Source organism: Salmo salar, chromosome 10 (genome assembly GCF_965601325.2).
Source record: "Salmo salar chromosome 10, fSalSal1, whole genome shotgun sequence".
In the NCBI taxonomy this organism is placed as follows: domain Eukaryota; kingdom Metazoa; phylum Chordata; class Actinopteri; order Salmoniformes; family Salmonidae; genus Salmo; species Salmo salar.
Window position 1 is genome coordinate 77,511,430 of NC_138300.1, and position 13,979 is coordinate 77,525,408.

Sequence of the window (13,979 nt, forward strand, 5' to 3'; positions counted from 1 at the left end):
TAACAACACCTGCACATGATCGGTACATCCGAACATCACACCTGCGGGACAGGTACAGGATGGCAACAACAACTGCCCGAGTTACACCAGGAACGCACAATCCCTCCATCAGTGCTCAGACTGTCCGCAACAGGCTGAGAGAGGCTGGACTGAGGGCTTGTAGGCCTGTTGTAAGGCAGGTCCTCACCAGACATCACTGGCAACAATGTCGCCTATGGGCACAAACCCACCGTTGCTGGAACAGACAGAACTGGCAAAAAGTGCTCTTCACTGACAAGTCGCGGTTTTGCCTCACCAGGGGTGATGGTCGGATTCTCGTTTATCGTCGAAGGAATGAGCGTCACACCGAGGCCTGTACTCTGGAGCGGGATCGATTTGGAGGTGGAGGGTCAGTCATGGTCTTGGGGGGTATGTCACAGCATCATCGGACTGAGCTTGTTGTCATTGCAGGCAATCTCAATGCTGTGCGTTACAGGGAAGACATCCTCCTACCTCATGTGGTACCCTTCCTCCAGGCTCATTCTGACATGACCCTCCAGCATGACAATGCCACCAGCCATACTGCTCGTTCTGTGCGTGATTTCCTGCAAGACAGGAATGTCAGTGTTCTGCCATGGCCATCGAAGAGCCAGGATCTCAATCTCACTGAGCACGTCTGGGACCTGTTGGATCGGAGGGTGAGGGCTAGGGTCATTCCACCCAGAAATGTCCGGGAACTTGCAGGTGCCTTGGTGGAAGAGTGGGGGTAACATCTCACAGCAAGAACTGACAAATCCGGTGCAGTCCGTGAGGAGGGGATGCACTGCAGTACTTAATGCAGCTGGTGGCCACACCAGATACTGACTGTTTCTTTTGATTTTGACCCCCCCTTTGTTCAGGGACACATTATTCAATTTCTGTTAGTCACATGTCCGTGGAACTTGTTCAGTTTATGTCTCAGTTGTTGAATCTTGTTATGTTCATACAAATATTAAGTTTGCTGAAAATGAATGCAGTTGACAGTGAGAGGACGTTTCTTTTTTTGACGAGTTTAGATTATCCACAAATAGTTTATACACAAATGACAATTCACTCTAAATGAAGAAAATGTAACTCTGCCACAGATAACATTTGGTCCCGCTCTAAAAAGAGTAAAACATACTCTGGCAAGAAAGTTATTTTTTCAGAGTTGTGTATGATCAATTTAGTGTTGATATTTAACTCTGCATTTCTGTCTGTACATGTCACGCCCTGACCATAGAGAGCCCTTGGTTCTCTATGGTGTTGTAGGTAAGGGCGTGACTAGGGGGTGTTCTAGTCGATATATTTCTATGTTTGGGTTTGAGTATGGTTCCCAATTAGAGGCAGCTGATTATCATTGTCTCTAATTGGGGATCATACTTAAGGTGTCCTTGTTCCCACCTGCATTTGTGGGATATTGTTTGTGTATGTGCTTGTTGCACTATGTTACTTCACGTTTCATTGCTTATTTATTGTTTTTGTTGAGAAGTTTCACTTTTAATAAAGATGTGGAACTAAACACACGGGCGCAGCCATTATCACGACCGTAACAGAATATCCCACCTCAAAAGGACCAAGCAGCATGCCATGGAGGATAAGGTGAGTTGGACCTGGGAGGAGATAATGGGTGGATGCGAGACCCCTCCTTGGCGGTAGTCGCAGAGGACTGAGGAAGGACAGCGACGACGCCGGGGACTGCAGGCACAGAAACCCTAAGATTTTTTTTTGGGGGGGGGGGGCATGAGGGGTGGTCGGCCGAGCCAAGGAGAGAGCAAGAGCCCGCCTGGGAGTCAATGGAGCAGTGTGAGGAGGGATATCGGAGAATGATGTTGGCTAGGAGTATGCTGCAGAGCAGGCGTTTTGAGGAGCGTGTTATCAGTCCGGTGCCACCTGTGCCAGCTCCCCGCACCCTCCCTGAAGTGTGTGTCACCAGTCCGGTGCCACCTGTGCCGGCTCCACGCACCAGGCCTCCAGTGCGCCTCCCCAGTCCGGTACGTCCTGTGCCAGCTCCCCGCACTCGCCCTGAAGTGCGTATCACCAGTTCGGTGCCACCTGTGCCGGCTCCACGCACCAGGCCTCCAGTGTGACTCCCCAGTCCGGTACGTCCTGTGCCGGCTCCCCGCACTCGCCCTGAAGTGCGTGTCACCAGTCCGGTGCCACCTGTACCGGCTCTACGCACCAGGCCTCCAGTGCGCCTCTCCAGCCCGGAGCGTCCTGTGCCGGCTCCACGCACTCAACCTGAGGAGTGTGTCTTCAGTCCGGTGCAACCTGCGCCGATGCCCAGTCCCGCTCCCTGGCAGGAGCCTTCCTCTGCGCCGATGCCCAGTCCAGGCATGGTGTCAAGTCCCGCTCCCAGGCAGGAGCCTTCCTCTGCGCCGATGCCCAGTCCAGGCACGGTGTCCAGTCCCGCTCCCTGGCAGGAGCCTTCCTCTGCGCCGGTGCCCAGTCCAGGCACGGTGTCCAGTCCCGCTCCCTGGCAGGAGCCTTCCTCTGCGCCGGTGCCCAGTCCAGGCACGGCGTCCAGTCCCGCTCCAAGGCCGGAGCCTTCCTCTACGCCGGTGCCCAGTCCAGGCACGGCGTCCAGTACCGCTCCATGGCCTGAGCCTTCCTCTGCGCCGGTGCCCAGTCCAGGCATGGCATCCAGTACCGCTCCAAGACCGGAGCCTTCCTCTGCGCCAATGCCCAGTCCAGGCACGGCGTTCAGCCTGGCGCCATCCGGATCCGGGGTCTGGGCAGGGGCTACGACCCGCACCGGAGCCGCCACCGACACTAGTCACCCCCCTACCCTCCCCATTTGGTTTCAGGTTTTTGCGGAGTCCGCACTTTTGGGGGGGGGGGTACTCTGGCAAGAAAGTTATTTTTTCAGAGTTGTGTATGATCAATTTAGTGTTGATATTTAACTCTGCATTTCACTCTGTACATGTCACGCCCTGACCATAGGGAGCCCTTGGTTCTCTATGGTGTTGTAGGTCAGGGCGTGACTAGGGGGTGTTCTAGTTGATATATTTCTATGTTTGGGTTTGAGTATGGTTCCCAATTAGAGGCAGCTGATTATCATTGTCTCTATTCAGGGATCATACTTATAAGGTGTCCCTGTTCCCACCTGCATTTGTGGGATATTGTTTGTGTATGTGCTTGTGCACTACGTTACTTCACGTTTCGTTGCTTGTTTATTGTTTTTTGTTGAGAAGTTTCACTTTTAATAAAGATGTGGAACCCAACACACGCTGCGCCTTGGTCCGTCCATTATCACGACCGTAACAGTACAGGATTAATTGAAAATAAATCTCTGCAGTGATGTTCAGTATTCTAGAGTAAATTATTTTGAGTAATGTTTACTCACAATATAATCGCAAGAGTTCATTCAACTCCTACGGACTCAAACTCAGCACTATTTTGGAGTTTAAATGGTCCCATTTGAGGTGTAAGGGTGTAAAGTCTCATTCACCTATTTCTTAATGTGCCATATTATGGTGGCTTAGAATGTGACATCCAATCTCGATTGGTATCCATTTAAGAGGGAGGATGTCCTGCAATTTTGCATCAGCCATGACTCTGCATGTCAGGGAAGAGTACTTTTGTCAGAGACTACCGAGATCATCTAAACTCCAACTGCCTTCTCAGTAAATTGCAATAAATCCAACCACTTACAGATTAGATTTGTTTAGGAAAATGTACGTTACATATTGTGTAGCATAAAATCAAACATGCGAAAACAGAGCTATTGAAACAAACAATTCTAAGAATTTACCTGCAACAGAGCATGCTGGGAAATATGACAATGACGCCCCCTCCCACATCTGTGGCTACTCCATAGTTTTAGCTCCCAATCAACTCCAGTTATCATCACTAACTCCAGGGAGCGTATCACTCTGTTGGTTATGATAACTCCAGGAGAGTCAATTCAACAACAAAATGACTCTGCCATTTCAACTGTCCTTGATTTACCGTGTACTAATTGTGAGTGTGCACCTGTACGTTACTGACTTTATTGTCCCCTCTACCTTGCGTGTGATTGTGTACAATATTCCTGCACGGAGACCTGTTCTGTGCGATTGTGAGTGTGTAGACCTACATTACCTTGGTCTTGAGAGAGAGAGAGAATGTGTATCTCAGCCTAAATATGTAACGTATCCTCTATGGAGCTGGGTATGCTAATGCTTTTCACTGTGTCCACATCTCACCCACCAACTGTTTCTAGTAGCCTCTGGATGTACAGCGCTCCTTGGCGTGTGTGTTTTACTCACATAGAACTCAGCCTGTAGGGCCTGGTCGTCTATAGCGCGTGTGTGGAGCTGGCTAGGGGTGAGAGTGTTTGTTCCCTCCCTCAGGTACTCCTTGGCAGTCTGGTCTCTGGGGGAGAGCTGGGCTCCGTAGCCATAGGGCTCCGTACAGCCAGGAGAACACATGTCCAGGGTCAGAGAGACGTTGGAGCCCCTCCTAACACACACACACACACACACACATAGACACGCACGCGCCCACACACACAGGACGGCATCGGCACATACAAGAAGAACAAACGTACAGACACATACAAGAAGAACGTTGTGCCGTAATTGTGCACACGCACACGCAGAAGCACAACAACCCACACACGAGAAAAAGGCATGAACGCATACACACACAGACATTCCCCCTAGAGCACCTCTCCACACACTTCCATCCTCCCACTGACCTCTCCTGCAGGCCCACAGGTGTAACAGAGAGGGTGGTGATGTCCCCCTCTGTCCTGGTGTCCAGGCTCAGGTCAAAGACAGGGGTCTGGGGTTCAGCTTCCAGGTCCATCAGGTCCTCTTGGGCGTCTGTCCACTCCGACAGGGTGAAGGAAGGCTGGCGACTCACCGACTGACGTCTGTCCCCATGGTCAGCCACCATCGCCGCTGACCACCATGCATCACCGTACGCCAACTTACACACAGTGCGGATGATCTGGAGACACAGCATCAAAACGCACATTTCAGAACTGTTAAATGTACAATGCGGCCGTTTCCATCTCAATATCAAATCATTTCTGGTTAATAAGTACCTTACCGTAATTATTTTCAATTAAAATGGTCAAAAAGAAACACAAATAGTTTTTAAACAAAGACCAATTTCTCAAGCCAGACTTATCCTAGACTGTCTAGGAGTCATCTGAATGGGGAGGGGACCACTGAAAACTATCTGTTATTGGCAGAAAGGTTTAGAACTTATTGGTCTATTAACTAATTGACATAGGGGGATATGGGAGAGCCACCCTTTAAGTAAACTGGAACTGTGACCATTGTTTTCAATGGTAAACGGCCTGAGTAAGACATCTTCATTTATCCACCATCTTGACTTTTGGGGCACGGATCCACAAGCCTTTATCAGTAATTCTACGTCTGTATTATTTACTGACGATTGGCTGTAATAATAGATTTAGTGTTTCTATCATGTCAAAGCGCAAGGCAGATGATCTCAAACCCAGGACTTGGCCCATGAGTGTGGCCACTGCCATAGACTTTTGGGAAAGACAGCATACTATGAACACAAAGCTGAGTTCTATGATAAATGAACTCATCAATGGACAGTTGAACGACAAGACACAGCCGCCTTTCCCGAGGAATTGCCATTGCAGCAAGAATAGACCAAGAAGTTACTTTGTCAGGATGAACATGGTACGTGTGTGTTTATTATTACAGAGTTGTTTGTGTCTCCTCTGTAAAAGCATTCATAATCTTGTCTAGCATATTCTCCAACTAACAACTAGTGTACATCGATAATATATCGTAACTATTTATGAAGTTGGCTACTTTATTGCCAGGCTTTTAAGGCCCGTGTTTATTTTTTATGTCATTCTACCAGAAACATTTATTAGAGAAGTTTTTTGTTAGTGTCATGTCTTTAACTTACGTAGCCTACTTGGATTTTCACCACCATCTTTTTATCTGTTCAACAACACAGATCCAGGTCAAGCACCCACAGGTTGCAACAAATGCCTACAGACAGTTCCATGGATATGGGGTGAAAAAGCCAATTACGCCGCCATGCACAGGACGGGCATCCATGTACTGCAACGTCAGAATGAAGTTCACAAAATGCAAAGGAGTAGGTGGACACAAACGAAGACCAAGGCAGAGAGGAAAACAATAGAGATTGAAAATGGGGCCAGATTCTCTGAGCTATTTACAGTGCATTCAGAAAGTATAGAGACCCTTTGACTTTTTCCTTTTTTTGTTACACTACGTACAGCCTTATTCTAAAACTGATTAAATTGTTTTTTTCCCCTCATCAATTTACATACAATATCCCATAATGACAAAGAAAAAAAAGTTTTTTAGAAATATTTGCAAATGTATTAAAAATAAAAATGAAATATCACATTTACATAAGTATTCAGACCCTTTACTCAGTACTTTGTTGAAGCACATTTGGCAGCAATAACAGCCTTGAGTCCTCTCGGGTAAGCTTGGCACACCTGTATTTGGGGAGTTTCTCCCATTCTTCTCTGCAAATCCTCTCAAGCTCTGTAAGGTTGGATGGGTGTGTCGCTGCACAGCTATTTTCAGGTCTCTCCAGAGATGTTAGATCGGATTCAAGTCCGGGCTCTGGCTGGGCCACTCAAGGACATTGAGACTTGTCCCAAAGCCACTCCTGTGTTGTCTTGGCTGTGTGCTTAGGATCGTTGTCCTGTTGGAAGGTGGACCTTCGCCCCAGTCTGAGGTCCTGAGTGCTCTGGAGCAGGTTTCCATCAAGGATCTCTCTGTACTTTGCTCCGTTCATCTTTCCCTCGATCCTGACTAGTCTCTTAGTCCCTGCCACTGAAAAACATCTCCACAGCATGATGTTGCCACCACCATGCTTCACCGTGGGGATGGTGCCAGGTGTCCTCCAGACGTGACACTTGGCATTCAGGCCAAAGAGTTCAATCTTGGTTTCATCAGACCAGAGAATCTTGTTACTCATGGTCTGAGATTCCTTTAGGTGCCTTTTGGCAAACTCCAAGCGGGCTGTCATGTGCCTTTTACTGATGAGTGGCTACCGTCTGACCACTCTACCATAAAGGCCTGATTGGTGAAGTGCTGCAGAGATGGTTGTCCTTCTGGAAGGCTCTCCCATCTCCACAGAGGATCTCTGTGGGTTCTTGGTCACCATCGGGTTCTTGGTCACCTCCCTGATCAAGGCCCTTCTCCCCCGATTGCTCAGTTTGGCTGGGCGGCCAGCTCTAGGAAGAGTCTTGGGTTGTTCCAAATGTCTTCCAATTAAGAATGATGGAGGCCACTGTGTTCTTGGGGACCTTCAATGCTGCAGACATTTGTTGGTACTCTTCCCCAGATCTGTGCCTCGACACTATCCTGTCTCGGAGCTCTACGGACAATTCCTTCGACCTCATAGCTTGGTTTTTGCTCTGACATGCACTGTCAACTGTGGGATCTTATATAGACAGATGTGTGCCTTTCCAAAATTGAATTTACTACAGGTGGACTCCTATAAAGTTGTAGAAACATCTCAAGGAAGTTCAATGCAAACAGGATGCACCTGAGCTAAATTTCGAGTCCCATAGCAAAGGGTCTGAATACTTATGCAAATAAGGTATCTGTTTTTTATGGTTTCAGTAAACAGAAGACCAACAATCCCAGCATCTCAATTCAGTTAATGAAAAGGGTATTTTTTAAACTGTTACGATGTTTTAGTAATTTTTATTACAATACAAAAACATATATACAGTTGAAGTCGGAAGTTTACATACACTTAGGTTGGAGTCATTAAAACTCGTTTTTCAACCACTCCACAAATTTCTTGTTAATAAACTATAGTTTTGGAAAGTCGGTTAGGACATCTACTTTGTGCATGACACAAGTAATTTTTCCATCAATTGTTTACAGACAAATTATTTCACTTATAATTCACTGTATCACAATTCCAGTGGGTCAGAAGTTTACATACACTAAGTTGACTGTGCCTTTAAACAGCTTGGAAAATTCCAAAAAATTATGTCATGTATTATTTAAGCTGGAAAATTGAAGGCTTCCACATTTTTTTCTTAGAAAAGGCCATTCAAGACGGTCAAAAGCCTTTTCGGCATCAACAGCCATTATTGATAAATCTACATCTTGTTTTTCGGCGTATTGCATTATACTGAAACATGTTCTTGTGTTTGTTTGTGTCTATTTTAAAAAAAAAAACGTTTGATTCATGTGTATCAAGTCTGGTAAGACTTTTGCCATTCTGTTGCTTATGAGTTTTGTTATTATTTTTATGTCGTAATATTATTCAACTTATGGGTCTGTAATATGCAGAGTATTCTCTAGATTTCCCTAGTTTTAATATAACTTAAATAATTGTTTGATACATGGAATTCAGAAGCACTGAATTGAGTGACGTGTGTGTAGTCATTTTAATAAATGGGACGCTACTTTGTCCCTGAATGTCAAATACAAATCTATGGGACAGCTGTCCATTCCTGGTGCTTTTCTCCACGCTAATGTTTTAACAGTGTCTAATTTTCTTTTTGGGTGATTTCTATTTTTAGTGGTTATTTTTTGGTCTGCTGATAGTTGCTTCAGGGTTATTGAGTCTAAGAAGGCTGTAGTATCAGTCCAACTGTTGTTGAATTCGGATTTATATAGATTTTCAAAGAAGCTTTTTAAAAAATGTGTTGTTTCTAATTAAACCATTTGTATTATTAACTTTGAAAATTATGAATGCGAAAGGTTTAAAATGCCCAAGAGGTTAAGAGCGTGACTTGGCCAACTGACTTTGATATGAGAAATGTATTAGCAGGCGGTTAGGGGAAAGATGATATACATGTAGGTCCTGATGGTACCAAGTACTTACATGCCATTGAGCAGAGTGAGGATAAGGATCTGACCAGTATTGAATTTGCAGTGAGCTCAGCCATAACGACCCTGCCCCCTAAACAGCTGTTTGTTATAGCAAGTGAAGAAAGGAACGATCTGTATAGCAGTGGAGGGTCCTCAGAGGAGGATCAAGTGAATTTCAGTAAAATGTCAATTGTGAAACATTAAAAAAGTTATCATTTTTAGATAAAACGATACTAATAAATTGAGTGTACAAAACGTTAGGAACACCTTCCTAATATTGAGTTGCACCGCCTTTTGCCCTCAGAACAGCCTTAATTCTGGTGCGCCTGGCACCTACTACCATACCCCGTTCAAAGGCACTTCAATCTTTTTTCTTGCCCATTCACTCTCTGAATGGCACACATACAACAATCCATGTCTCAATTGATATCAATAAGGGATCATAGCTTTTACCTGGATTCACCTGGTTAGTCTATGCCATAGAAAGAGCAGTCCTCCTCTGAGTACATTGACTTCAATACAAAACCCAGGAGGCTCATGGTTCTCACCCTCTTCTATAGACTGACACAGTAATTATGACGACTTCCGGAGGACGTCTTCCAACCCTATCAGAGCCATTGCTGCATGAACTGACATGTTGTCCATCCAATCAAAGGATCAGAGAAGGAATCTAGTACTGAAAGCATAAGCTACAGCTAGCTAGCACTGCAGTGCATAAAATGAGGTGAGTAGTTGACTCAAAGAGAGAGAAAGACAATAGTTGAGTTTTGAACAAATACATTTCTTAAAAAAGAGATACCTATATTTTGTTGTATTTTTTTTCCCTTTCACTTTCATTTAGCTAGCTAATGCAGCTAATTTAGCCTAATCAACTACCTGACTCAGAGAGGAATGCTATTTATGTTAGCTAGCTGGCTACCACTCCAATTCTTCCAAGTCGATGTAAGCCTTCGTTTATAGTCATTTATTGCCAGTGTAACTGCTAACCTGCTTGCAGCACACTGTACAGCATGATTGTACACATGGATTGGAGTTGTGGGTTTACTAACCCATTAGTTATAGTAGCTATGTTGACTATGATGTTAGATAATACGGTGACAACGATGTAGGCTGTGTGTAGTGGTTAGCGGTTATGGTATGAAGGTTTGGCTTGGAGAGATTCTTTTAGTCTGGTCACAAACAGCTGTTAAAATGTGAGCAGAGGAGAGCGTGTAGATGTGATGATTAGTGATGTTAAGTTAGAGAATGATTCCTTATTTTTTAACTACTCTTTTTACTCACTCGAGAATCATGATTTGGGACAGATCAGTGGCAGCAAGTCTTAAAGGTCACGAACAGTCAAAATCATGTTTTTCATGAAATATGATGATATTTGAAGGAAACCAGATCAAAGTATGATGACCAAAGTTTGAAAAATGACTGTTGCTTCTACATTGATCAAGTTTGATCTGAAAGTTACTGGTCCCCGCCCCCATGTCAAACACTTTGATTCATTATTAAGGAGACAAGGTGACATCACCTTAACTCTCATTTTAATACACCAATATTCTCTTGACTAATTTAAATAAGTACCGCCTTGTAACCAACATCGGGAAGGTGTTTTTGCAGAGGGCCATTGTTTATATAGCTAGATAGCTACTCTACTAGTGCCAAAATGGTGTCAGCAAATATAATTAATAGTTTACACTATTCATCTATGGCAAAGATACATATGTTTCCCCTTTCATCTGTGTCTGGTGTTAGCTAGTTACTGGCTAGCTAGGTCTTCAGCCAGCATGGAACCAAAGGGGGGGAAGGGTCGTTCAAAACTCTGACGCAATTGGCAAGTCAACACATCCGTCAGTGTTGCTGTGAACCGTATCACAAGAGACATGCCAAACAGATGTATAAAAAAATATTTTATACCATTGATGCAATTTCAATGCTGTTTGAGTTGCTTTGTGTATCACTAAATTAGCTTGAGATCATTTTACTGCAACACCGCTCACGGAATCCAAGTTGCTTGACATTGGCGTTTCAAAGTGCTGTCAGTCAAGGCGAGCTCATGAATATAAGCTTCCCGCCTACTCAGCCTGCCTTTTCAAACTTTCTGGTAGTTAGCCATGAGAGAAAAAGTACTTTTCAGAATGACTGTTCAGGACCTTTAAACCTTTACTGGTTGAGTGCTTTGCCAAGTCCTTTTGGTTTATTTTGCCTTGTAATCACGGCCAGTTTGGAAGCCTTTGTTTAGGCCTCTAGAAGTGCAAGTGATATAAAACACCAAATATTCATAAAACTTCTGTAATATACAAATACCTAACAGCCAACCTGTTTGCACCAATCCCATGTAATTAGAGTAAAATGCTGTAAAATACCAATATTATGATTACAGTAGCATTTACTCTCTTACAGTATAGTAGGCACATTTTACAGTATTGTACTGTATCATTGCTCTGATATTACAGTAATTTATAGGAAGCTGGTGGTAAGTTACTGTGAATATTACAGTAAAGTACTTGGCACTTGCCAGAATTCGGCAAAGATACATCAAAAGGTATCTTGTTACAAATACAAAATTCCTTGAAGACCAATGTATCCTTTACTACAACAACATTCTCAGTAACGGTTACAGAAACGTTTTACTTGCTGTGACCTGTTTTTTATAAACCAACCTTAGTTTAATGCAATGACTGTATGTCGCTCTGGACAAGAGCATCTGCTAAATGACCAAACTGTAAATGTAAAAATGAACACTTGCAAAGCCAGAGCCGGTCCTGACCTCCCTAGGGCCCTAAGCAAAATTCTACTAAGGGGCCCTCCTACTTGACCCGTGAGCCATGTAAACCATTTTTCATTGCCACACAGTCACAACTGACGCCGCAGTGCTCCCACTACAATCCTCCCTCCTTTAAAACAGTTTGCTCCATCTGTCGGTCTAAGAATAAGTAGACCTATACAGAACAGAATGAGGTATAAACAAACACTATTTATTGAATAGAATATTTTCCATAGAATCATAAGATAAGTGAATATTAAAGTTAACATAAATAAGAAATTGTAGAAAATATAAAATGTAGAAAATAATAAAATATAACACTGAACTTTGGCTCTGCTGCCTGGTAATTAGTCCAGTCCTCACAATATTATGCAATTAGCTTTGCCTATACAATGTTAGCATAAGCCTATAGGCTATGGCTGCAGCTATATGTCTCAAAATAGTAAATTAAAACCTATACATCTGTGTGATTAACTTTGGTTCCCTCTACAGCCTGGGCATTTTCAGTATCAGCATGGGCACCAGTCTATCTGGACTGTCTGGAAGAAATTGAGAACGTATGTCACATAGTTAGTTAAACAGTCATTTACACAAATGCACTTCTGCCACACAATTCTTAAGTGTTACTAAGTGTGTAAACATTTGAAATATTCCTCTTCTGCACTTTCTTGAGGCAAAATCATCAATGATGTCATCATAGGACACGTGTTTCCCCACATCATAATTTATGGTCATGATGGCCAGATCACTCAAACGTTCCTGTGACATGGAAGATCTCAGGTAGCTTTTGATGAGCTTTCATTTTGAAAAGCTCCTCTCCGCCGATGCTACTGTTACTGGTAGGGTGACTGCAATTCTTAGGGCTATCCATAGGTTAGGAAAGAGTTCCTCCAGGTTTTTCTCACAGAGAAAGGAAAGCAGCTCAAAGGCAGTCATCTTATCTGATGGCAGATCAGGTCAATTCTGAATCTCGTGCGCCGGATCCATTCCACTGATGTCACATTCATCTCTGAAGGTTAAGAGTGTTTTCAACTTCCATGCAGTGAGCCTTTAAAGATTCACTGGACATCTGAGAGGCAGTGCTGAAGTTCAGCAACACTCCAAATTCGGTTTTCACCTGGTTGAGTGTTTCACAGCAGAGTCGACCACAATGTTGAAGTAGTTAAATTTAAGGTTTTTCAGTGCGTCAGTCACTGGCTCCTCAGGAGCCTCATAGCTGAAATGCCTCTTGTGTTTCTCAGTCTCTTCTCTTTCAGAACTGCCTCCACATTAATTTCTTCACAAATGTTTTTGGCTGTTGTCTGGGCCTCAGAGAATCCAGTTTCCCGGTATGTAGTGAGGGAGGCCTTTGCATTTGAGATCAAATTCACTGCGATATCCAACTGCATTGAGGCGGATTGGAGGAGTTGTTGACCTTGTTTGTTATTGTTCGTGGTGCGGCAGCGTAGCCTAGTGGTTAGAGTGTTGGACTAGTAACCGAAAGGTTGCAAGATCAAGTCCCTGAGCTGATGAGGTACAAATCTGTTGTTCTGCCCCTGAACAAGGCAGTTAACCTGCTGTTCCTAGGCCATCATTGAAAATAAGAATTTGTTCTTAATGGACTTGCCTAGTTAAATAAAGGTAAGTATCTCATGCCAAATGACACAGCAAATCAGCTTCCTCTGTGCCTCCACTTTGGCAACAGGATTGTTGAAGCCTGATTGCATGAACACTTTGGAGCCTACTCTCCCATCTTGTGTCACACCGTGACATCACGGTTATGTTAACGTGTTTCTTAAAAACACTCCATCTTTGTGTGCCAGATGAAAAGAACGCACGTGCACGTGCCCCAAAAAACCCAACTGCATCTTTTGAAGATTTGGCAGCATCTGCGATGACAAGGAGTATGTGCTCCACATGGGACCAACACGGCTCTGGGATTTATTTGAGCAGTCTGGCTTGTACTCCTTGGTGCTTGCCCTCCTTGGTGCTTGCCTTCCCCATTATCATAAGCTTGCCCTCTGCAATCTTCAAATGGAATCTTCAGCTCGTTCAGCTTATCTAAGATGACAGTGGACAGATTCGAGCCTGTTGTAACCTCAACATTTACATAGCCGAGGAAGTGCTCCTTGATCTCTGGCTTTCCCTTTAAAGCCACACTTCTCAGAATAATGGACATTTGCTCCTGGTGACTAATGTCAGGTGTACAGTCCAAGATAATGGAGAAGTACTTGGAGTCTCTTACTTGAGTCACTATTGATTCCAGAATTGTGTCACTCACAATCTGTATCAGCTCATTCTGTGTGCGCTTCCCAAGGTAATGAGCATGTGTCTCTCCTTTTTTTCATTTTTCTGAAATGATTTTCCATGACGGTGGTCAAATTTTGCCAGTAATTCAACCTCTTTTAGGAAGTTTCCATCATCTAGTTGGAAGAGTTTGTCTGATGAACCCCTGA

General features: G+C 44.1%; 1 protein-coding gene across 3 annotated transcripts in view; it reads right to left on the minus strand.

Annotated features, from left to right (window-relative positions):
- Positions 1 to 13,979, minus strand: part of LOC106561045 (protein tyrosine phosphatase non-receptor type 5) — a 35,831-nt gene that overhangs the window by 7,697 nt on the left and 14,155 nt on the right. For all 3 annotated transcript variants that reach the window (XM_014124616.3, XM_014124617.3, XM_014124618.3), the window contains 2 exons: positions 4,679 to 4,932; positions 4,248 to 4,440 (listed from right to left, as the gene is read on the minus strand). In XM_014124616.3, the coding sequence (XP_013980091.1) occupies positions 4,248 to 4,440; positions 4,679 to 4,932 (447 nt within the window). The remainder of the gene's footprint in view (positions 1 to 4,247; positions 4,441 to 4,678; positions 4,933 to 13,979) is intronic.